General features: G+C 47.1%; 1 protein-coding gene across 1 annotated transcript; it reads right to left on the bottom strand.

Moving 5' to 3' along the window:
• Positions 1-7,478: 7,478 nt before the first annotated feature.
• LOC134352249 (equilibrative nucleobase transporter 1-like) lies at positions 7,479-20,324 on the bottom strand. Its single transcript, XM_063059541.1, has 12 exons — positions 20,135-20,324; positions 19,075-19,207; positions 18,524-18,570; positions 17,667-17,743; positions 16,991-17,083; positions 16,342-16,481; positions 15,180-15,424; positions 12,561-12,734; positions 11,254-11,349; positions 9,898-10,090; positions 8,455-8,578; positions 7,479-7,577 (listed from the first exon to the last, which is right to left on the bottom strand). Exons 1-12 carry the CDS (start codon positions 20,322-20,324, stop codon positions 7,479-7,481), a joined length of 1,611 nt encoding a protein of 536 aa, XP_062915611.1.
• Positions 20,325-26,450: the final 6,126 nt, after the last annotated feature.

The raw sequence follows: 26,450 nt of genomic DNA, 5'->3' as shown, positions 1-26,450 counted from the left end.
GACAACGAAATCTATACATTGCGTCCCTTCAACTTGCAAAAGAACAAATTCGAGGCATGCCAGAGGCGTCCATTGTCACTGCTCCTGACCGGAGACCGGCATTTGAACATGAGAGATCTAATGCACAAATTGCCAACGAAGTCACTGTCATTACACCGAACAGCACCGAACCTGAAGTAAGATCACGGCACATTGTGTTGAAAGAACGAGGAGGTGATTTGCAAATAATTTCAGAGTCCCATCGCTCATATGACAGCTTTCAATACGTACTTTTCTTTCCACTTGGAGACAATGGCTGGCATCCTCAACTCCGAATGACGAACAACAAGAAACTGACGGCAATGCGTCGTTATGCGTATCGAATAATGAACCATGAAAATGAGTTTAATTACCTTCTCAGCGGAGGACGTCTATTCCAACAATACTTGGTCGATATGGCTGCTAAGATTGAAGGCGAGAGGCTGAGCTACATCGGAACGAATCAAGCAACCTTGAGATCAAGAACATATAGAGGCCTGACTGATGCATTGAATGATGACGATGATTTCGGAAACATCGGAAGGAGCATCATCCTCTCCTCATCTACCCGATATTCCACAATCCTGCAGAACTCTTCTCAAGGAATTCTATCTTGGTTCCTCTTAATGAAATGATGCGAAAAATGAACTTCAACTGCATTAGACACCTCCCTGGAATCATGAAAAAATACTGCTCCTTCAATGCCGTAAGTAAAGAAATTAATGCCACTCATTTTCCTGCAGAATTCCTTGATTCCGTTGAACTCTCTGGATTGCCACCACATAAACTGGAATTGAAGAGGGGATCTCCCATCATTTCAATGAGGAACTTGGATCCACCAATGCTTTGCATTGGAATGCGAATGATGGTGGAAGAACGGCGTGATAATCTCATGTAGCAAAGATAAACATTGGTGCATTCAAAAATGACACTGTCATGATCCCAAAAATTACTCTCAATTTATCAGAAGCGGAAGATGTCCCTCCTCAGCCGAGCCAGCTCCCGATACAGTCATGCTTTGCTATGACTATACATAAGGCACAAGGCCAAACATGGTGAATGTGTTGATTTATCTGGAGAAACCGGTATTCCAGCATGGTCAGCTGTATATGGCTTTAAGCCGGGGAAAAAGGAATGAAAATGTTAAGAGTATTCCTGAAGGGCGGCAGATCAACCAGAAATGTGGTCATAAAAAGTGTCCTTCGTTAAACGAGGAGGAGCAATATTTGTCTTGCTACGTGTCTTTGTTCTTTAATACACTGAGTACTTCTTCTTTAATTTCCACAGCACATCACATCACACTGCACTACCTTTCTCTCAAAAGGTGCCCCAGCGAGTCACCTGGTTGTCAAGTGCGCCAATAAATTCGACAAACTCGTAATTTCAGTGGTGTCGCACTGGCAATTAATTTGGGGTTTTGTATCTTACATTTATTAATAGAGTACCTGTAACCGTTTGTTGTTTTTATTGTTAGATGTTACACAATTGTCTAATAAATATCCCAATACACCAGCCGTGTTCAAACAGAGCGTTAGTAATAGAACTCCCGCTGACTCTAATGCTGATCTATCAGGTTATGCGGGATATCGTAACTTTACTGAAGTACGAAATCTCTCCCCACCTCCCCCTCGTAAGGGGAGTCTAATGCCAGAGAGTAAAGGTGTAAGAGATTCGGAATTTGATAAGGATTTGAGGAAAATCTTTTATCACACCAAGGGATGGTTAAAATCTTTCTAGAACACATTGGCCAAGGGAATGGTTGAGCTCAAAACCTTCCCCAGGTACCTAGAACGTCCTTATCAGTCAGCAAGAACCCATTTCTCTGCGCATGGCCTGTGGCCTTCTCTGACTTCAAGTGCGCGTCCTGATTCCTCTTAATTCTGTCCGAAGTTCCTCCTCCATCGTATCCTCAGATAGTGCGCTACAGAGTCCAGCTAAGGGAAATGACATCCTCTAACCCCTCTACACCGTACTGTAAACCTTTGCTTTGCGCCCCTTTTAAGGGGAACATGTCCTTACAATCCATCCCCAACCGAAAATGATTTCTACTCTAGCCCGCAGCCTCCTCCGTACGAAGGACTAAAAACAAAGATCTGCGTGTATGCGTGTACAGAACGTTCCTAGAAATAAGCAACGCTCACGACACACTGGAGGAACTCAGCAGGTCGGGCAGCATCCGTGGAAAAGATCGGTGGACGTTTCGGGCCGGAACCCTTCGTCAGGACTGTAGGAGGAAGGGGCAAAGGCCCTATAAAGAAAGTGGGGGGAGGGTGGGAAGGAGAAGGCTGGTAGGTTCCAGGTGAAAAACCAGTAAGGGGAAAGGTAAAGGGGTGGGGGAAGGGAGGCAGGGAGGTGATAGGCAGGAAAGGTGAAGAAAGAATAGGGGAAAACACAATGGGTAGTAGAAGCAGACAGAAGCAAGAGGGAGGTGGTAGGCAGCTGGGGGAGGGGACAGAGTGACATAGGGATAGGGGAAGTTGGGGGGGGGGGGGAATTACCGGAAGTTGGAGAATTCAATGTTCATACCAAGGGGCTGGGACTACCTAAATGGTATATAAGGTGTTGCTCCTTCAACCTGAGTTTAGCCTCATCATGGCAGTAGAGGAGGCCATGTATGGACATATTTGAATGGAAGTGGGAAGCAGAGTTGAAGTGGGTGGCTACTGGGATATCCTGTCTGTTTTGGCGGACGGAGCGGAGGTGTTCGACGAAGCGGTCCCCCAATCTGCGTCGGGTTTCACCGATGTAGAGGAGGCCGCACCAGGAGCAACGGATGCAATAGATGACCCCAACAGACTCACAAGTGAAGTGTTGTCTCACTTGGAAGTACTGTTTGGGGCCCTGAATGGTGGCAAGAGAGAAGGTGTAGGGACAGGTGTAGCACTTGTGCTTACAGGGATAAGTGCCAGGTGGGAGATCCGTGGGGAGGGACGTGTGGACCAGGGAGTCGCGGAGGGACCGATCCCTGCGGAAGGCGGAGAGGGGTGGAGAGAGAAAGATGTGCTTAGTGGTGGGGTCCTGTTAAAGGTGGCGAAAGTTGCGGAGGATAATGTGTTGGATCCAGAGGCTAGTGGAGTGGTAGGTGAGGACAAGGGGAACTCTGTCCCTGTTGTGGAGGTGGGAGGATGGGGTGAGAGCCGAAGTGCGGGAAATGGAGGAGATGCAGGTGAGGGCATCATTGATGACAGCAGAAGGGAATCCACGATCGTTAAAGAAAGAGGACATTTGAGATGTCCTGAAACGGAAAACCTCATCCTCGGAGCAGATGCGGCGGAGACGGAGGAACTGGGAATAGGGAATGGCATTTTTGCATGTGGCCGGGTGGGAAGAGGAATAGTTGAGGTAGTTATAAGAGTCAGTGGGCTTGTAGAAGATGTCAGTGGACAGTCTGCCTCCAGAGATGGAGACCGAGAGATCGAGAAAGGGGAGAGAAGTGTCCGAGATAGACCAAGTGAATTTGAGGGCTGGGTGGAAGGTTGAAGTAAAGTCGATGAAATTGACGAGCTCAGCATAGGTGCAGGAAACAGCACCAATGTAGTCGTCAATGTACCGAAGGAAAAGTTGGGGAGCAGTACCAGAATAGGTTTGGAGAACAGACTGTTCCACATAACCAACGAAGAGGCAGGCATAGCTAGGACCCATGCGAGTTCCCATAGCTACACCCTTGGTTTGAAGAAAGTGGGAAGAGCCAAAAGGGAAGTTATTGAATGTGAGAACCAGTTCCGCTAACCGGAGGAGGGTAGTGGTGGTGGGAAACTGGTGAGGTCTATTATCCAGAAAGTAGCGGAGGGCTTTGAAGTTCCAAGACATCTCAAACGTCCTCTTTCTTTAACGATCGTGGTTTCCCTTCTGCTGTCATCAATGATGCCCTCACCCGCACCTCCTCCATTTCCCGCTCTTCAGTTCTCACCCCATCCTCCCGCCACCACAACAGGGACAGAATTCCCCTTGTCCTCACCTACCACTCCACTAGCCCCCGGATCCAACACATTATCCTCCGCAACTTCCGCCACCTTCAACAGGACCCCACCACTAAGCACATCATTCCCTCTCCACCCCTCTCCGCCTTCCGCAGGGATCGGTCCCTCCGCGACTCCCTGGTCCACACGTCCCTCCCCACGGATCTCCCACCTGGCACTTAACCCTGTAAGCGTAAGTGCTACACCTGTCCCTACACCTCCTCTCTTGCCACCATTCAGGGCCCCAAACAGTACTTCCAAGTGAGGAAACACTTCACTTGTGAGTCTGTTGGGGTCATCTATTGCATCCTGTCCTCCCGGTGCGGCCTCCTCTACATCGGTGAAACCCGACGCAGATTGGGGGACCGCTTCGTCGAACACCTCCGCTCCGTCCGCCAAAACAGACAGGATATCCCAGTAGCCACCCACTTCAACTCTGCTTCCCACTTCCATTCAAATATGTTCATACATGGCCTCCTCTACTGCTATGATGAGGCTAAACTCAGGCTGGAGGAGCAACACCTCATATACCGTCGAGGTAGTCTCCAGACCCTTGGTATGAACATAGAATTCTCCAACTTCCGGTAATTCCCTCCCACTCACTTCCCCTATCCCTATGTCAATCTGCCCCCTCCTCCAGCTGCCTACTACCTCCCTTTTGGTTCCGCCTCCTTCTACTACCCATTGTGTTTCCCCCATTCTTTCTTCACCTTTCCTGCCTATCACCTCCCTGCCTCCCTACCCGCACCCCTTTATCTTTCCCCTTCCTGGTTTTTCACCTGGAACCTACTAGCCTTCTCCTTCCCACCCTCCCGCCACCTTGTGTATAGGGTTTTTGCCTCTTCCCCCTACAGTCCTGACGAAGGGTTCCGGCCCGAAACGTCGACCGATCTTTTCCACGGATGCTGTCCGACCTGCTGAGTTCCTCCAGCGTGTTGTGAGTGTTGCTTTGACCCCAGCATCTGCAGATTATTTTGTGTTTACGGTTCCTATAAATAACATTTCTATTTTACTTCAATCAGCCTCTTTTGAATACCATCAGTTAAGTGTCATTTGTAATGTGAATACGATTACACCACATTGGGGCCACAGTTACTGCGTTACTGCTTTAGAGACCCGCGTTTGACCCTGACCTCCGGCTCTGTGGTGTGGGAATTGTCGCCTTGAGTTCAGAACTTTATTCAGTAAACTTCAATTTATCCCACCTACCAAAAAGGCCGCGTGATGGATTATTATAAATTATCTCGAGTGTTTCGTTGGGGGTTTAGATCAGAGGCAAAGGTAGAGTTGCCAGTCAGCACGTTTTCCCAAAGAGGAAATGGGTAATACATGAAATATTTATAAGGCGATTAGAGGAAAGTATGGGGGCGCGGATGCCAGAGGTCGTTTTTGTTTGACACAGTGCATGGAACGCATTGCCAGGGACAGGTAGAGACATGTAAGTTACGGATATTCAAGAAACTTTTAGTTAGGCAAATGGATGGAAAGAAATGGATGGATGGAATGGATGGATGTGTGTTGGAAGGGTTAGTTTGATCTTGGTGAAGGTCGGCACAACATCTTGGGTGCAAGGACGTAGTGTGCTGTACTGTCATAAGTTCCATCAGTTGTAGATTCTGAGAGGAGTTGATGAGAATATGGGAAGAAAGACATCGGATCAGAGTGATGGTCGGAGCGGACTCTATGCGTTTTTTTTTATTAAGTGCAAACGTGAACAATGGCCAAATCAGAAATACTGATCAAGTCAACTAGCTCCCAAAGAGAACTCTGATAGGCCAATCAGATGGTTCACTGCTGCTCAGCGATAGACCACTAAAAATCATATGTACAATTAATTAGCTCGTAGCAAGTACATAGAACAGGACCAAGGGTCGCTAGCGCCCGTACCCCAGAAACACACCTGAGCAGTGCGGCAGAGGTATGTGCTGTGCATGACCTGATGTGAAAGTCTCATGTTGACTCATAACAGATAGTGTTCACGGTGGAACAGCTTAGTCAAGGATGGGGTGATCAGCACAGATGGACAAAATTATACCTCCACTACTCCTAAAGTATCTCTTTAGGTGCTCTGGGATTAGTGTAACTTGGCGCTTGATGGTCGGAACCGAGTCGGTGGGCGGAAGGATAATCTTCTCTGCTGTGTGACTCTTACACGGAGAGTTCAGCTCCAAAACAATGGAGAGACACATCGATTTTAGTCTCACTTGTTTTCGTATGAATGCAGAGTACTGCGGTACACTCGGGGAAGAGATTTAATTCTGTGAATAGAATAACTCTGTGCTTTTTATCACTGAATGGAAGGACTTTAATCCATTATTATTCTTACTTTTTCACTATTGCACCACATGAAATGTGAGCTTTGCTCTCGGGTCTCAACAATACTCCACATCGGAGTTACCAGTACTCTGAGCGATCTTTATCCCGAAATACGGTTTCGGATGAAAGGACTTCTCTGCTCTCACACAGTCCCGAGCTGCACGCCGAAGCCTCTTTGTTTAATTGAGATTATTGACAAAGACCAGCCTTGCCGGAGGGGTTACCTTCCGCGGAGCAGAAATCATAATGGACAAACAAGATTAAAAAATGCAATGAAATCCCCGTCTGACTGGCAATGTTAGTAAGAAATAAAGGAATTCAGAGGGAAACAGAAATTTTATTGTGTTACGGACGAAAACATTGATTATACAAGACGACGCGAGCTGTGAATCTTCCACTCTCTGTTGATATTTCAGAAACAAATCGCCCAAATTAAATATTCCGGATTGTTGGACGGAAATAACAGAGAAGTAGGTAAACCATAGGTGGGTGTGGTTATGGTTTCCAAGTTGTATTCAGGCTCTAGTCAGGAAAGTATGGGTATATGTCAAGACAGACCATTGAAGAGTGTAAGGATGTACACCTAAGAAGGAAATTATGAAGAAAGGGGGACATGTGACATTTCTGGCAGATGAGGTAAACATCAATCATAAGAGGTATGTAAATATATCTTTACCCAGGAGATGGTATATCTCCTTAAGAAATAATATGCGCATATAGATTTTTTTTCATACTAAACAGCTCTATGAGCCTATTTGAAGAAAAGTGCGAACTCCTAATAGTAGCCCTACTCCACCATACTAGCTCTGACTCACCCGACTTCCCCAGAAGCTTTGGCACAGATGCCCTTCCACCATTAGCTCCAACCGACCACACAACCACTCCACATGCTCCCACTGACCGCAAACTTGCCCTTCAATGCCACTAATACAACAGCTCCTCCACCAGCAACCACTGATCCCACACTTCTCCCTATCAGTTCCCACTCTCGACAACGCCCCCCCCATTAGTACCCACTAACCCACAACTCCCTACTAGTCCCTCCCATTCCCTAACCCTCTGCCACTGGACCCTCCCACTAAACAAATATGTCTCGTCGGCAGCTCTCACTGCTCCGAGGTCCCCCGTGAAAAACGTGTTGTCCGTGCTCCTGTACGCCTCTCGCTATTCCACAGACGTACCACCTCACCCCGTTCTCTTCATTCTCTCCCGTCTGCACCACAGGTAGACGTTCAGTGGGTGGGTGAAGGCCAAGGTCACAAGCGCAATAAACGCGACGTTCATCTGTCAGACAAACACGGAATAAATAGCCATCAGTGGGTGAGAACTTTTTTAAGAAACTCAAAAATTCTTCCTTCCTAATAACAACGTGGTTTATTGTACCGATATACTACTACATGACCTGTCGTTTATGCCGTTACATAAATACATATTGGAGCTGATGTGAAAATCTGAATCCAACATTGTAAGCAACAATCCAGAAAATAACTAACATGGTCTGGTTCTGATACGCACGAGGATGGAATTTTGGACGAAGTATATGTGATGTATCTGAAAATGTTCCATTCAGAACCGTGCCCTGAAGACGTATGTATGAATATTAGATACATCTATCACTGGATTTCGCCAACTCATCCTAATAGATTTTCATCAGATTCAGCTACTTTTCTTTCAACCTCATTCGTCTTATTCAGCATAGATCTGTCTTATTCAGGTGCGCTCTGTCCTTTCTTTTCTCGGTACATTGGCCACTGAATTTGTTCACTCATACAGAATGGGGAATGTTTATCACTTTCACTGCCAATTTTCAAACACTGCCGTTTCTTTCACCTTGCCTATCTGTATGAACCCTCATAAAATGCTTGAGGATCTCAGCATGTCAGGCAGCATCTATAGAAATAAATAAACAGTCGACGTTTCGGGCCGAGACATTTAATCAGGATTTCCCGCACCTGTAGATTTTCTCGTGTTTGTGTATAAAACTTCTCCTTCTCGAATATCTCCACGTCAGGAGATAGAGATGGTCCATTGGTCGAATAGCACCCCAATAATACCGTATCCTCAGAAATGCCAGTTGGATAATCTGCTGAAGGGCACAGGTTATCTACCTTTCTGGAACCGTCCTGACGCCCTGGACTGGGGAGGAACTTCCGATACTTACGTACAATGGGTTATTTTTCAAAGGTCCCTTGACGAGAATGAAACACGGATACTGGATGAGGGAGACCACGGCCCCGAGAGCCTGCGTGGTTCCGCAGACCTTCCCGAAATGACACGGGGGGAAACTGTGGCGAGAGGAGAAGGAGGCAGTTAAATGTTTAAAATTCCGCACTTTCACAATTGAGTGATTCGGCGAAATTGACGATTTTGGGGTTGGCTCGGGACAGTCTGTTTCCTGCCCTACCTTTACATTCTCTGGTCCCCTTTCCCTGCGTTGCATTTAGAACCAGCGGAACCTCGTTTCCGGCCTCCAATTAGTATCTTTGTGGCCCGTTCCCCGCGGTTTTTTGAAACATTCAATTGTTTAATTTTACCTGGTGCACCAGAAAACTGACAGAAAGTGTGTTGAGCGTGAACAATTATAATATCTAAAAGCGCAGCAGAATGAGAATGGTCTTACTGAGCATAAAACATCCCGAGCAGGTGGAAAGCAGTAGATTCCGAGATGTTTCCAGGAATGAGAGACACTGCAGCGAGAGGGACGCATTTTCAATGAAACGGACCCACCACTTAAAGTAAATATGTGCGGAAATTTCTTTAGAGAACGGCAGTGTAGTTCTGGACAACACACGCAAAATACTGGAGGAATTCAGCAGGCTAGGCAGCATCTGGGAAAAGAGTACAGTCGACATCTCGGGCTGAAACCCAAGGGTTGTAGATGCTGCCTGGCCTGCTGGGTTCCTCCAGCATTTTGCTTGGATTTCCAGCATCTGCATATATTCTCTTGTTTACAGTATAGTTTTGGAATTTTCTATCCCAGAGGGTGACGGGGTAATATGACGAAGCATACGTATAAACGAAGGATTATTGGCATAGAAGAGGAGATAAGGTATCTTGTAGGTCAAATTAAATGGCGGATTAGGGCAAATTTGATGGGCAGAGTGGCCTAACCCCGCTCCTTTTGCGATTGTATTTTCGTGACCACAACTCCAAGGTCCGGAACGTAGGCTACCTCATTCCTTCCAGGGTGGAAAGCCGGGAGGAGCTCAGCTACTAGATCCGCTGTCTACAGACCAGTGTCCCAGATTCGTGCTGATTGTATGTGCTATCCCGGTTGGGCTTGAACTTTCCCCCTGTCGCTGTCTGGATCTCCCATTGGGGCTCTGTCTTTCCTTTCACATCTGAGTTACATGCTGGGTAGTTGATTAGCAGGCTAGTAAGACTTTCTGTGGTCGGTTTTGTGTGGATATTATTCGGGGAGTTGAATGTCTCTGTGGACGAGGTAGACTCGGTGAGCTTGGGTCCTTCTTTCATTGTTGAAATGAAATGGGGATTCTACATGCAATATGGGAGCCCAGAATCGTTGATATAATTTTAGGGAAAGCAGTAAGATTCGTGAGTGACAAGTACAACTGTGTGCTAGCTGGACTGTACTTGGACTTACGCGACGGCGACGAATGCGGAGTCACTTCCGTAGAGGAACGCTACATGGATCACGTGTAGGATGAAGGTCAGGAACTGCACTTTCAGCACTGGGATAGTGGCGCAGAGAGAGAAGAGGACGGAGAAAATGACGGTGAAAACGAGAGAGAGAACCGCTGACTGCATGTCTTCCAGTCGCTGACGGGCAGCCGAGCCTGAAAACAGGAGGGGAGACCAGCTATGTGTTACTCCGGGACCCTCCTTATCCATACGGACAGTTAAAACCACAAGGTAAAACACCGGACAGACAAACAGATCAGCAGCATCCACAGAAGTAGAAATAAGTAATAATTTAAAGGTGAAGTTAAAGCGTGTTGGATTATTAATGGGAATGCTACCAATTATACCGGAAAATAATGCAGTGCGACCCCACAGAACCGGATGATCAATGTTAGTTTTTCCCTGTTTCAATACATCTGTTTTGGACAGACAGGAGCATTCCAGCACTAGGAGTTAGAATAGCATCTAGCGTTTTTAGAATACCGAGACAAAAACTGAAGATGTTGGAATCAGATCTGGGCGCACATTTTGGAAGTGAGATAGTTCAATGTTTCGCTCTTCTCTCCCTGACTGCCAGCTTCCTGGCTTAGTGTTCTCTTGGCAATTATTGTCTGCAGCCACGCAGGGACATTACCTCTCTTCTTTCTAATCCTTTCCTCTCTACAATTTCATACGTTTTACATTTTGTTTTCTGTATTGCGGTTACCGACGTGTATCTTTCACTCTCTCTGTTCCTCGATATTGCCAGATCTGCTTTCGGCCTTTGTCTCTTATCTTAGAGCAATACAGAGATATTTTCTTTAATAATTCCAATAATTTTAGCCTCGTAATCAAGTAGCATACAACTATTCAAATAACATTCTTGATTTTAATGGATCTGAGAGGAGAGAGCGAGAGAGAGAAAGAGAGAAGGAGGGTAAGGTGCGTGAAGGAGGAAGAGGGATTGTCAGAGAGAGGGAGAAAGAAGGAGTTACATAGCTAAAAAGTTCGAGAGGTAGGAGAGGAGAGAGAATAGAGAGTGCGTGATGGGTGGTTCGCAAGGAGAGCGGTTAAAGAGAGAGTGTTGGAGTGGGGGGACAGAAGGGCAGGAGGAAGGTGAGTCAGAGAAAAGCGTTTAGGAAAGAAGGGAATAGGAGAAAGTGTGGGATGAGTGTAGAAATGGAATTCTGATCGAACCCGAGATAGCGATGCCCAGGGTAAAGAACGCAGAGTTCTGAAGGAAATGTTAGTCCCCTAAATGGTTTTAAATCCCGACCTCCGAAGGCGGGAAACTATCTTTACTGCCATGGATTACCTGTGACTGAGTCTACCCATCGACCTCTTCGTTTGTGTCGATCCAGGATCAGCCCATTCCAGGGAGCACAGAAAATGGCGCACATCTGGGTGAACGCGAAGGCGTTTGTATAGCTGCTGACTGTCAGAGAGGAGAGGGGTTGTGGGCAGACACAGAGAAGGAACGGGTCAGATATGGCACAGATGGGCGGGTGGGTAGATAGATAGATACATAGATAGACAGACAGACAGACAGACAGACAGATAGTCCCAGTTTTTGCTACCGTATCTACACATTTCCAGATATCTATCTATTAGCCCCTTACGGCCTCTAGATCCCCGCCATCTCCGTAAGCCCCTCCAGTCTTCAAAGCCCCACGTATTCATGTACTATCTTACTCCCCCCAATGTGGCTGGTTCTTCGCTTGCGAAGCTTAGGAGGGATCGCTTCGCCCCTTCTCCATCGCTGAAGTACTTTTCTTCCCGACTGCATCGCGTGGAATTATAGTGAGGGTCGGTGAGCACGGACTGATTCCTCATCCTTAGGCCGTGGAACGTTGCACACTGGCACAGCGAGTTGCGGCGACAGTGACGACCGCAAGGCTGTAGGTGGAGAACTGGCGTTTTCCTTCTCCTAGACAGACTGCCTGGCAAGGCTAAGCAGTCCCGTCTATCCAGATTTGGAATCGGAGTTGTTCTTCTACTGGTCTGGCTGCCAGCCAAGGCTGATGAGCCTAGCCTGCCTGCTCAGTTATACCTCTGGACACTCGGTCACGCCATGACATAGAAAACTGAGTAAGAATAGGGATGCCACGTGAAGGCGTTTCTATGGGCACAGTAGTGTATGAGCGGCCATATGCGAGTGACCTCCTGCATGGCAAGGCTAAGAGTAGTCCTGCGGGGATCACTACACCTGGAAGGGAGAGGCTATGGGAGACGTTTCACTTTCCTTAAGTGAGCAGGACGTCCAGCCCAGGACTCACCCTTGCCGTCTATAACTTCCTCCGTAGATCTGTAAACACTCCCGCTTGTTATCCGCGCTGGTCACTTTCTCTACAAATACCCTCCAAACATCAACTCTTATATTTCTGTAACACTCTCAAGTCCCTAAATGCGTCCCTATCTCTATTACATCCTCTGATCCTTCTACCCCAGCAGTCTATCACCTGCTCGCTCTCTCTCCCTCCCCCTCTCTGTCTGTCTGTCTGTCACTCTCTCTCTCTCTCTCTCACTGTCTGTCTGTCTCTCTCTCTCTCTCTCTATCTATCTATCTATCTATCTATCTATCTATCTATCTATCTATCAATCATCTATCTTACTGTCTCTTGTCACTGCAATGGGTTCCTCCCTTACCTTTCCTGGGATCCCCGTCCGTCATCAAGTTCAGCATGGGATTCAGCGTTCCGATAAACAGGAAATGACGGAGCTGGATAAGCGAGAACCAGAGGAGGTGCGTAAGATAAAGCCGGGAGAAAATGCAATTCCTGAAAGAGGGACTTTGATCCTGGTTGTCTCTGGCCACCGACTCTGTAACGAACAAGGGGAAAATAGATCTGAAAATAGCTGATGATTCATGGTGGATATATCCAGGCCGTATATTCCAGAAATTAATTCTCGTTGCAGCGTAAGAAGCTGATTGTCTCTGTACTCTGTTTTGGTACAGTAGTAAACACAATCAGAAACCCAATCCATCCTTGTCGTTCACTTCTGTCCACCACCCATAGGGCAGAAAATACAAGACTAAAAACACATAGAGTAGGCTTCTATTTCCCTTTTCTAATGTCAATGAATGATCCCTTAGCATCCTGAAGATGAACTCTTGATCTCACAATCTACTCGTCGTGGCCCATTTTCCTTATTGTCAGCCAGCACTATACTTTCTCTGTAACTGTCAGACTTTATTCTGCATTGTTTTCCCCTCGCATTCAATGCACCATTGTGCTGAAATTATCTATATGCATGGCGTGTGAAAGGCGTTTTTGTTTCACTGCATCTCTGTACATGTGATAATCATAAATCAATCCCCCAATTTACCTATTTACCAATTTACATGACCCAGCATTGTAAAATTATGAGGGACAAAGATGCAAGAGACAGTCACAATCTTTATCCCATGGAAGCGAAGTGTACAGCTATAGCGCACAGGGTTGAGGTGAAAGAGGAGAAATTATCAGAAGACACGATGAGTAAGGTGATGGTGAAGAACTGGAGCGGCCGACCTGAGGACATAGCAGAGACAAATGCAATTGCGTTTAAAGGACATTCGAACTGGAACTTGAATAAGAAAAGCGTTGCAAAATACAGGCCGAACGCAGGCAAACACGATCAGCGCAAAGAGCATCACAGTGGGTATAGATGAAGTGGGCCTAACGCGCTCATGTCTGTGCTCTATGATTCTGTATCTCCGCGATGTTCTCCCAATCGGGACCATGCCGCATCATAGAGCAATGTCCTTTCATTTCAGACAGCGGAGGCAGCTGTTCGTGTAACATAAATCGTCGGATATTTTACATTTTTACTTCTCAGGTCATAGGGAAGCCATTTGGCCATCGAACCTGTCTAAATGCCTTTGACACGTAGTGATTGCATATAATTTCACCAGCTCCTCTGACAGCGGGTTCCCAAAATCAACTGCTTTCTGAAAACCTTGCCCTCAGACCCCATTAAAACGTTTTCCTCTTATGCTAACCCTCTTACTTCTGGTTTATCTTTATACAAAGATATTGGGGGAAATATTTTTGATCATCGACCATACTGACGTCGCTCATGATTTTACACAGTTCTATTAAGTGACCCTCGACTTCCCTTTCTTCATGGAAAACACGTCCAGGCAATTCCTTATCGCTTCATAACTCCTGTCCTTCCAGTCCAGTCAACAAACGGCGGAATCTCCAGCGCACCGTGCCCTTCTTGTAACGTGGCGAACAAAACTAGACTCGCAGATATTTGATGCATTCAGTCCTATTCGTTCCAGGCGCTTCTTGCTCTCCCGCAACGCTTCATCCTGCTTCTGTAGCCCCACGGGTGAGGTGGATTATAGAAGGAAGGGCTTGAGGTGGAGAAAGGGTAGCTGAGTGATGGGGCAATGGCAGAAAGACTGCAGGAGGAAAGACAGCAAGGTTGTTTTGTGGTTAAGCTGGGAAAGAGCGGCCGAGTATGAAAAGGTAAAATGGATTACAGAGTAAACGGGGTGGGGTGAGGTAGGCAGACATGGGAAGCGGAAATTTGGGACGTGGAAGAAAAGAGACAGTAGGGAACTAATGGAAGTGCAGGAAGGGGGATGGATACTGAAAGTATGGGGGAAGAGGGGCGAAGCGTACGGACTTGGTAATATGTGGGGTGCTATAGAAAGAGGTGGTATTAGGGCAGAATACTGGGAATGTAGTGAAGGGAGCTACTGTTGGAGAATCGTGGGGGGAGTGAGGGAGTTATGGAGGGGAAGGGCCGGGTGAGGTTAGAGCACAAAGCTTAGTTGTTGTTACTTTGATGCCAAGGAATAAAACAGAGGAATGAAAGGGAGGGTATGGAAGGATGTGGAAGACACTGAGAGGGAGGAGAAGTAGGAAGTTTCATTGCGGAGATGATGCGAGGAGTGAAGGGGCGCCAAGGAGGAATGGACAGACCTCGAGAGCAGTAAGGAGGACAGACAGGGAATGTTGAGGGAAAATTAAGGGTAGGAACGAGCCCTGTGGAGATCAGGGTGACGGCAATGTAAAGAGCTAGGGAGCGGACGGGATGTGGGAGTGCGGGGGTGGAGGGAGGTAGTTGGGGAACGGCGGGCTGAGGTTAGAGTGCAGTGCTTGGGCGGAGTTGATTTGGTGTCAAGGGATGAAACAGCAGAGAAGGGAGAGTAGGCAGGAAAAGAAAGCCAGTGAACAGAGTGAGGCTAGGAGGGACAGAAGGAGAAGGGCAGAACAGAGGCGAGGCCGGTGTTTGAGTGGGGAATGACACATGCTTTGAGGTAGTTCTTACCTTCTTTCCCATTGGGCTGGAGATTCCCATCATTACTTCCATGTATCTCTGCCGTATCCCCTTTGGACTCCATCCTCCTGTGTCTCCCCCCGACCACCGCGTCGTCCCTTCCCTCTTCAACGCCTCCTCCGGTCTGTTCCATGCACTTGCTCCTAGTTCTGGGTGTTTCCCAGCTGGAGCGCCACTGATCGAACGTCTGCTCTTCACGGCAGACCGTGATCAATTTAAACATCTTACAGGTCGCCCTGGGGGAAAAATATTCAACAAACTACATGTTATTGGGATAGGCAAGATGGCGGCACCAGCTCTCGGGCGATTTAATGTGGGAGGAGATGGACTAGTGCGAAGCATTTTTCCAAGACGATCATGTAATCAACAGATGAATTCATGCAAAATCTAGTTAATGTCCGTCGATATTTTGGTATATGGCACCGGTTAGCTTCGATATAATCCTGTCCCATCTGCTAACCTTTGCATACCTTCCATTCTCCCAAGTGCCCGTTCTACGTATAACGTGCATGTAAACTTCGATTACTGACTGGCCAGTAACCACTGCTGATTATCTGTTATTCCATATATAAACTTTCCGATTCCATCGGATACATTTCAGCCTGCAAACACGTCCTCTGACAGGTATTATTCTATATATAAATTACATGGACTCTCCGATTAGATGCTAGTCTATTATTTTCTCGCATACATCTTTGCCCTGTGAGTGATCATTCGAACACAATGATTAGAGTGCAACCTTCAGCTCACTGCCAGGGTTTGCTGTTCTGTAGGTAACTCCCAGTAGTAAATTCCATTTTGCATTGTGATTTCTGCATCCGTTACGTCCCATATAACTCCCGACATCACAGTTATTTTCCTCCCAGTGTTATCCCTTATTCTATATATAACATGTCCTTCAGTCCCAAACGAGTTCCTCCATTAGATTTCATCCTGTATCTAATGTCCGTCCACCTGCTGTCCCATCAGGACCCCACGATTAGATTGGTGCCTGTCACTTACTCATTGGCATATGATATCCCTTGCATAAACCCCAAGAATCCCACAATTATAGGCCGAGTTGTAACTAACACCTGGGTGTCTATTATTCTCCACATAAACCACGCTGATTCCCAATCCCCTCCCCCACCATGTATTCCCAGCTCCGCCTTACCCGTAGGTATATCCCTCTGGAATGGGGTATGGGATATGTGTCCGTGGCATCAGAAAGATAGTGCGCACGATGTGTAAGAGGCTCAGGGAGCTGATGAATAGGAAGATGGATCTCAGGGAGAAACCAGTTTCGTACAACACCTGCAGGGAGGGCAGAGTGCGGGAGGAAATATGTAGAGGGTGAAAAAGTGTGACTTTCAGACACCATCACCGCCCCCCTATTTATTCATGTTCCTGTTCTTAATCACGAGCGCTTCTCCCTGAAATAAAACATTCACTCTGTTCTGTCTGTTAATCTCATAACTTCTGTTTCCCTGCCTCCTTCTGCCACCCATCCTTTCCCGTTCATTCCATAGTCTCTCACACTGGAGTAGCGCGAGGAACTGTTGCTTCACAATTCCGTGCTTCTGATTTCTCTCATCCCAATCATTTTGTACCCCGGCGCTAATCCCTCACCGATGTCTTCTGCCCTTCGAGAATATCTCTTCCTCTCTCTCAGTTTCCCCTTCACCCCTTTGGTCAGAATGTCTGAACGTGTTGAGACCGTGGCAATTTCCTACTTAGGGTAATTACCAATCCCTCTCTTGTTTAAACCTGGTGTGAGATACAGGAACTACACTCAAAGTTGTGTCGCTGCTTGGAGCTCTTACCTTGACAACCAGAAACACGGCTGGCGATGAATTGTAGGCTCCGAGGTACAGTGTGATAACAATAGAGCGCTTGCTTTCAAATAGATTTCCAACCTGGGGGATGTTGTAAAACCAAAAAAAAAAACCACTCAGCGGGATGTCAGGAAGAAGGCTTGGTATTGAAACCCAATTATTTCACCACATAAATTGCAACATGCGGGCAAGAGGCATCTTTCGCATTGTGATTAGATGTCGGAGACACGCATAAAGGCAATTGAAGTAATATCCTCTATCCGATAGGTGGGGGTTACTTGCATAGCTGTTGCTATATGGGATTCAATATGCAGCATTCAAGTAACATATTATCGGAGAGTCAACCGGAGGGAGCATTTCATTTGGGGAAAGTTATTACTGAGGGAGCGCCGCTCCGCAGGAGACCAGAACCCAAGTAGCGCCGCACTCCGTAAAGGACAGCAACGCCGTAGGAGGGGCAATGTCTCGGGAACGGAGCAGTGTGTGCGGTCGCAGTTTGACAGAGCGCTGCACTGTGGAATCTGGATTGCGGAACGAGCGCCACGCTATGAGAGCTTGGGTACGGATGGAGCGCCGCACTGAGGGGTCGCCGTTGCCGAGAACAGTGGTCGCACTAAGGAAATACGTTGAGGGATCATTGCAAAGTTGGAGAGGAGCAGTTTACCTGTACGTTTGATATCAGCAAGATAGCTCCGCCCAGTCCAAGTAGGGCAAGTGCAGGAAACAGGAGCTTTGCCGAAGCTGCAAGTGAGAGAGACAAAGACAAATCTGACTGCTTTCTAGTTGTAAAATTTTCATTGCAGCAACAAGTTTCACCGACTGTTCAAACACGTCGGACAAACAAGGAGACCTTTATTTCAGTTCAGGTGCCTGGTGTACCAGAAGGAACAGTTCCTGGCGCCACATGTTCCAACAACTTGGGCAGTGCTTTAAAGGTAAGTATCGAGGGCCGGACTGTGGCGTCACGTCATTTATTTGTAATAGTGGCTGGAATATCTTTACATCCATATGGTGTGACACAATCAGTAGAAAGGTCTGAGGAATAACAGCGCCGATAATGGCGGATAGATTCTTGGCAAACCGTGCGTTCATAGCTCTGCGCTCCCTCGGTAATACCGCCAACATCACTGTAGCTCCCATTGCACAACACTCAGCCGTACTTCCCCTCCTACGTTGCGGCGCTCCCTCAGCACCTACCATGCTGAGAGTTCATAGCTCCATCTACACTAACGGTACAAGAAGTCATTATTTCCTCGGTAAAACCACGTTGATCTCTCTCTACTCTTAGTACCACCGCTCCCTTTGAAATGCTCCGACCTTATGTCGGCGTTCCCTCAGTATTTCGGCAGTCCCTCTGCGCTGCACTTTGGTGCAACTCTTCCACAATTGTGGCTTACCAGATGATAGGAAATGTGAGGATAGGCCCGGCTATAAGCTGCCAGTGTAACAGATAGAATGGGCATACTTGTATCTCTCTCCATCAAACACACATATTAACAAGCACAAGCACATCAGACTCACCAGCCGTGGAGAAGGCGGCCATCAGTGTTGCGGAAGTGCAGAAGGAGCTGCGAAGATACGAATACGAATTGGAACACTAGAGACGCGGCTGTCAATGCCCACTCCTCCCGCAGGGCACTCCGACCCTCACCCATAACCACCGGGAGTAGGTACCCTATTCTCCATCACCGTTCCCAACCTCAGAGTTTTCGAATCACGTTTCGATGGGCAAAGGAATAATTCGCGGCCTAGCCTTTTTCAGAAATCTTCCCCAGAACTCCGTCGAAGTATTGCGCCCGATTCCTGTTACTACTGGATGATCTATTATCGGTATTATATCTCTTTCCCTTTTTCATTGCACCATGTCCTCTTGCTCCTCCTTTCAGTTCGCTCTCTGTCTTCATCCCTCTTCCTCTCAGACCCAATCATGACCGCGCCTTCCACACGTTCAAACCCCCTCCCTGCGTCCTCGTCACCCGCGGGACACTCGGACTCCAATTCGTCGGTAGCTTTTCCCGTTGACCCAATCACTACTGCCTGTGCTCCACACCCAGCTCACCAGAGCGACTTACATGGCCACGAAGCGGGCCCCCATGGTGCCACAGTAATCGAACATGAAGCCAATGGCTGTCAGCGCGATGTTCATGACGAAAGTGGAGATGGTGTAGATTAGCGTGAATTGCTCGTCCTGTAGAGTGCAGTCCACTGTGTGATAGAGAGAGTGGGTGAGCGGGTGATTGCTCGTCGGAGGAAGGAGAGAGGAAGTGATAGGGGGACCAAGGACGAGGAAGTGAGTGAGGGAAGAAGGGAGTAATGAGAGAGAGGGAGGGAGGGAACGAAAGGAAGAAGAAGGGAAGAATAGCAAGAAGGAAATTCTGTGGAAGGGTAGAGGGATGGAAGATGTGATCAAGTGTATAATGCATTTGGAAGAGAGGATAAGAGAGAGAGAACTAAAAAGGGAAAGTGGAGGGGAGAGAGAAAAGGGTAAAGATATGAAAGGAGATGCAGGGAGAAGGGAGAGAAACAGTAAGGAACTGGGAGAGTAAAGGGGGATTAAGGGAGGGAGTAGTAATGACGGAAGAAGAATGCAATGGGGAGAGCGTGAGAAAAAGGAAGGGGGACTGGGTGAGAAAGGACATTTTCGAGAGGAGTAGCAGTTTGCAGCGTAGAGAGAGAAGTAAAGTGAGTGATGAGAGGAAAAGGGAGATTTAAAACGAGGAAGGCTAGGCACGGAAAATGAGATGAGATATGGAGCGAAAAGAGGGCGAGAATGGAATCTGACGATGGACAAAATCAAGTTGAAGTCTCTTCCTTCCCCGCTCATTGTGCGCTTCACTGTCTCTCAACCTCCATCTCTTCTCCCTCCCTCCCACTCCAACTTTCTATTTTCCGCTCTCTGTTGCGGCTCATCCTCATATGCTACCCCCTCTTAGCTTTTCTTGATCCCCCTTTCTCCATGACTTTGTTTTCATTTGCTTCCCTCTGCAAGCCGTTCTCTTCCTCACCCCAACTCTCTCCCCAACCGCTCTCTCCGTCTCGCCTTCCCTTTTCCCGGTTCATCTACTCTACCGATACCTCTCGTTTCCCCGACCACCCCGCTTCCTCTTAGTAGAGTCGCAGAGTCACACTCACCGGTGGCATTCGGTGCCCGCGGACCGCTGGAGTTGTGCGCCGTCACACAAAGCTCGGCGAAGTACCGATCCCGCTTCAGCACATAAACGAGCGAGGGCCAACCAGCAATCATACCGGTGAAACAAAGGCATTCGACCAGGCCGGTGGCAAAGGTTATACACCGTTTGACCCTCTCGCCCAACCGCCGCATTAACACGATTCGGAGTAAATCACCTCACACAATCCTGAGCAGTACCGTTCTGGCAGTTAGTCCGCGGACGTCCTGTAGCCCTCTCTCTCGGCACAGCGCTCCGCCAGCACTCCCCCTGCGACTGTCACTCCGCCCGGGATCCACTCCTGTGACGTGTGGTGCTAATTCTGCAAGCTCATTGGGCAAATCAGTGCTGAGCATATAAGCAGTTTAAAAATTTCGCGATGAACTGATGAAACACATTTGTTTCTGTGAGCTGGGGAGCGGAAGTGAAGAACGAAAGAAGAAACGGAATGACGTTTTATGAGAAGAGAGAATGGATGTCCTGAAACATTCTTCCACGCTTTTGGAGCGCTCCTGATGTGATTCATAGGTAAAGGGGCGCCTTTGCGGAGGCAGGGAACTTGAGCGCAAGATCTCACGGATTTTTTTCTCTCTGAGAGATGAGTAGATCCCCACCCTGACCTTTCGGGTATGACCTTCTGCTCTAAATTTCGTAACTACAACGTCCTTTTGTCTATGTTCTATCGCCAATGTCCCCTCTGTAATTGCTCCAACCACTCACTGAACAGATAACATTGTGTAACGCCCTGGTTAAGATTTTTTTTCTGCTACGCAGTAGGGATTTCATTTTAGCATTCCTCTAAGAGCAGTTTGTTCTGCTTTCAGCCTGTTTGGGTTTGAACTAAGATAAGGAGCTTGAAAGACTGGTGCCAAACTACAAATGTTTTCCAGTTGATGAGTTTTGGGGGAAGCTGTCCAATGTAAAATCTGTGAGCACAGGGCAGTTGAGTTTCAAAGAGCTCTGCCAGTTGATGAAGCTGCTTTTGGTGCTGCCAAATTCTAATTGTGATGTAGGAAGGGCAGTCAGCGTGGTGTGTCACATTGAGACAGAATTCAGAAGTCAGCTGTCTCACAAAACACTTGTGAATCCGGTGTCTTGCAAAATTAACAAATTTATTGATACAGACTGCTATGAGGTTGAGACTTCAGGTTGAGACCTCCCTGAAATAAGTTTTTGCAGGGTGAGATGTCTGGACTTTATTGCTCCACTCAGGAATGTTGTGTCAGCCAGTCAGGATGGTGGAATTGGGAGAAGGTTCCAGAGAAAGCTGGGTGGAGAGGTTTTTTGGCGGGAACTGGGAGAACAGAGGAACGAAGATGGCTGAGGATGTCGTCCCTGTTGTACAATGTGCTTTGTGCAGATGAATGGTTTCAAGGAGGAAGGTCCTATAATCCCATGAGGGAGCCCGTTCGTTCGAGAAGGAGTTCGAGCGCCGTCCGGTAAGTGGTGCTTGCTTTCACGCAGAGGGTCCAACGAGTGAGTTAAAGACAACTTCAAGATGACCTCCAACTTATGTGCACACTTGAATCAGGTTAACTAACGGGCCTTTTTAATTTTTTTCTTTTCTTTTTGGACCATAAGACATAGGAGCAGAACAAGGTCATCTGGCCCTTCGAGTCTGCTCCGCAATTCGATCATGACTGATCCCTTTTTCTTCTATCTCCTCCTCAACCCCAGTCCCTAGCCTTCTCCCCGTAACTTTTGATGCCATGTCCAATCAAAAACCTATCAATCTCTGCTTTAAATACATCTAACGACCCGGCCTCTACTGCTGCAAGTGACAACAAATTACACAAATTCACCACCCTTTGGCTAAAGAAATTTTTCCACATCTCTGTTTAGAAAGGGCGCCCCTGTATCCCGAGGCTATGCCCTCTTGTCCTGGACTCCCCCACCATGGGAAGCACCCTTTGGACATCTGTTCTGTGTAGACCTTTCAACATTTGAAAGGTTTCAACGAGATCACCCCTTAACCTTCTGAACTGCAACGAGTACAGACCCAGAGACATCAAATGTTCCTCGTATTATAAGCCCTTCATTTCTGGAATCATCCCTGTGAACCTCCTCTGGACCCTCTCCAATGCCAGCACATCTTTTCTAAGATGAAGGGCCCAAAACTATTCACAATACTCAAGGTGAGGCCTCACCAGTGCCTTATAATGCCCCATCATCACATCCTTGCTCTTGTATTCTAGACTTCTTGAAATGAATGCGAACGTGACATTTGCCATCCTCACTACCGACTCAACCTGCAAGGACTTTCAGAGTCCTGGATTTTCTCCCCGTTTAGAAAATAGTTTGCACATTTATTTCTACTACGGAAGTGCATGACCATCCATTTTCCACCTTTGTATTTCATTTGCCACTTTCTTGCCCATTCTCCTAATCTGTTTAATTCCATCTGTATCCTACCTGTTTCCTCAACACTACCTGGCCCGCCACCAATCTTCGTATCATTTGCAAATTTGGCAACAAAGTCATCTATTCCATCATCTAAGTCATTTATATACAGCATAAAAAGAAGTGGTCCCAACATCGACCCTGCGAAACACCACCAGTCACCGGCAGCCAACGAGAAAAGGATCCTTTTATTCCCAATCGCTGCCTCCTACCAATCAGCCAAAGATCGAACTGCATTTAATACTCCGCCTACTTCACTACTGCAGTTCTGATTGTACGGCGCTCCCTCAGTGTTTCCCCATTATTCTCCTTCTTGTCGAGTGCTACAGTTTCAGAACTGTCCTTCTGATAGTGTATTGGGTCGGCAACTGTCCTTGCGATTGGGCGCCCCTTCCTCAGTTGACCTTGGTCATGATAACGTGGCGCTTATTTAAGTCTGTAATTTCCTAACTACTACATTCTTTTGCCCAAGTCTACTCTGTAACTGCTCCCAGCCACTCACTGAACAGACAACATTGTTTTCAAGCTTAGCTCTGGTTTTACATCAACATCATCAAATCCATTCTCAACTCCGATTCTCTCTGCAGGTTAGCCAAGTTTTATTTTAAAAAAGAATCCTTTCCAGTTCTGACGAATGGTTTTCGACCTGAAGCTTTAACTCTGATCCTCTTCCCACTGATACGGACTGGGCATATGAGTTTTTCCTCATATTTTCTATTTTCATAGCGGATTCAGATTTATTTATCAGATGTACATCAAACATACAGTGTATGCATCGTTTGCGTACACAAGCAAACTTGTGATTTCCTTAACTTCATCTGAAACCCAGCGGGGAAGATGTAGTTAGTTATTTTCAAGGCAAGTCGTATTAGTGACAACAGGAGTAACGTCATTTCCTTATAGAGTGATAGTAACCGTTTAGGGATACGGGCTGTTCGCCCGAATAAGCAGCACTGCCTAACACCGTGCAGATAATTCTAAGCCCTCTTTATGAAATGCTGTGGAGTTCCTTCGACACTGCCATTTAAACCACATTGCACACCTTGAGTACCATCCGTCTGACCGCGCAGCGTTTCCTGAGTACTACACTTCCGAAAAGCTCAGCGCTCCGTCGGTACTCTCCACACAACAATGCCGCTCTTTCTCAGTACTGGTATTCCGGCAATACAGCGTTCCCTCAGTACCGCTGTTCGAATAGTGCTGCCGCCCCTCGTTGCCGTCGTTCCGATTGCAGGTGCTGTTAGTGCATTGGACCTTGAACAGTCCTTGCAATGGTGCGCCCCTCCCTCAGGAGACCTTCATAGTGATAGTGCGGCTCTTCTTTAAATCTGTTCCTGCGGCAGCTAGCGCTCCAGTTGTGCTTAGCTTCGCAACAGCAGTGCTGTCCTTTTTCTGTTCTTTTTAATAGCTTAATAAATAAACAACGCCAAATACCACATTAATGAAATAAATTGAGACCGGATCGTGATGTTCCTTCCCGTTCTATTTGACAACATGCATTCAACGCCCGAATGAACTTTCCGAATTATTTCACGAGCAAACGACAGTACCTTGCAAAATTTGCATATTAAGAGCACTTAACATGTCACTGCACCCTCTGTCATTCACTCCTCACTGCTATTCTCTCGTTTTCCCCATTTCTCTGATCTTTTCCCTCGTCCTCAACTGTTTTTTCTTTCTTCTATGTGCCCATCCTTTCCCTCTCCCTGCACTTTTAGTCTTATTTTATCCCATTCTCTTCAGCTTTTCATTTTTTCCCTCTAAGTCACTCTCGCAGTACTTTCTTCCCCTCTCTCAACAGTTGCACACCACTCGAACTGTTTCCAAACTTCTCTCCAGAAACCAAGATATTGCAGAGTTCAAAGGTTCATTATCATACTGTATATGCAGTGTACCACGATGAGATTCTTCCGCAGATAATCACGAAACAATGAAAAAGCTATAGAGAAGCACTCCCCTGCACAAGAAAACACGAACGGCAGTATGATTATCCCCGCATGAAACGCAGCAAGAACACTGGCCTCCAATTCCCCCTCTCCACGTACAAATAACTAATAAAAACGCAACAAGAACATCGACTCCAAGCCCCCCGCCCCTTCCCCTGCACAGAAACAAGAAAGAACGGGCAAAAACACAGAATATAAAAACCATGACACTGAAAAACGGCTATTTTCCAAATCCATAAACGCACAAACCTCGGTAACATCCTCCAACATAACCGGAAGAGAGAGACACACACAACGGCCTACGCCGCCGGGCAGAGCGATGGGCCCTAGACTCTAGAGTTAACATTTCCCAACCATTTTGATAGTTTTTTCCACTCTCTTAACTTTCTTGAATACCCTACAAAAATTGTTCCCTACTCTGCTAATTGTTAGAAAATATTATTCTTGCCACGTGATTGACCGCAGTATCTCATCTTTTGTCAGCACGCTCCTTGACTCAAAATTGAAATCAACTTCAGTAACTTGTAATACACACAAAATACTGGAGGAACTCAGCAGGCCAGGCAGCATCTATGGAAGGGAGTAAGCAGTTTACTTTTCGGACCCTGACAGTTCATCAAGACAGGATTCTGGCCTGGCCTGCTGAGTTCCTCCAGCATTTTGCGTGTATTACTTTGATTTCCAGCATCTGCAGATTGTCTCTTGTTTATGAACTACAGGAACTTGATGTTTCTGTCTCCTTCGTTTATCCATTATGCTATTGCCGAGGTGATTTTCCCCTCCCTACCCTGCCGAGAACGCCCTCTTGCTCTGATGTCCGCAAGTGCTCCATTCTTTTGTTCATCATCTTTTGCCTACGTGTTCACACTAACTGCTCCCAGCTAATCACTGAACAGATAACATTGTTTCACAGCTTATACCCCTGGCAACTCTAGTTTTGCTCCACCGGAGACATTCTGAACTCCCACCCTCCAGGGCAATGTTTTTTTTTGTGTGTTTTCTTTCCAATCCTGACGAATAGTCGTCGATTCGAAAGTTTAACTCTGTTCCTCTTCTCACCGATACGGACTGACCTGATGAACTGTTCTTTCATTTTCTGTTTTCTCACCAGATTCAGATTCACAAATTTGTTTATCAGATGTACAGTGCATAGAAGCATGAAGTGAAATTCCTCGCTTACATTAACAACTGATAAACAAAAGGATGTACTCCATAGAGACCTGAAGTTTCGCCATACATTCCTCCACCAGCACACCATGCCCGTAATGCTCGACTGAACAATACAAACAGCAGTAACAACTACGAAGGAAAACAAGACAATAGCTTCCTACCCACCCGCCCATTCTCTCGCACATAAAAGTAAGTCCCTAATTTCTGATCAGGCCGTTTTCGGGACATCAGTTCTTGGTCCCGGAATCGCATATTCGCAAACATCGGTCTTCTGACCTCTGGACAAGCCTACCCAGTATCTGCAACCTTCGGATCTCTACCTCCAGACGTCCCTGACCTCTGTGTAACTATTCCAGGACTCTGCGGTCACAGATATGATAATTGGGCATCGACATCAGGACTCACTGATCATGAGTTTGACCTTCGGGCCACGACTTCTAGACTTGTGTGGTTCCCCCGTGCGGATTTCCCATCCAGGAGCTAGGGACATAGTGATGGCCGACTCGGTTATCACAGGTCTCCTCAGCGTCTGCAGACTCGACTTCCGGGATTGCTGACTTTCGACCGAGGGCTCAGAACACCTAATACTGCCCTGACTCTTCATTTACTGCCCCTGACCTCTAACTGTTCCTCATCCTTCAACTTCAACCTGACGCTTAACTTCCACGCTGTCTCTAAAGCTATCCATACAAAAGTAAAAACAATTAAGTTTGAGCTACGACAATGACGGACACCACTTCCTCCCCTCCCCCACCTTCTTATGCT

The sequence above is a fragment of the Mobula hypostoma genome, chromosome 9, assembly GCF_963921235.1.
Source record: "Mobula hypostoma chromosome 9, sMobHyp1.1, whole genome shotgun sequence".
In the NCBI taxonomy this organism is placed as follows: Eukaryota; Metazoa; Chordata; class Chondrichthyes; order Myliobatiformes; family Myliobatidae; genus Mobula; species Mobula hypostoma.
The sequence above is the reverse complement of the archived record's forward strand: the minus strand, read 5'-3'. Positions and strand labels throughout refer to the sequence as shown.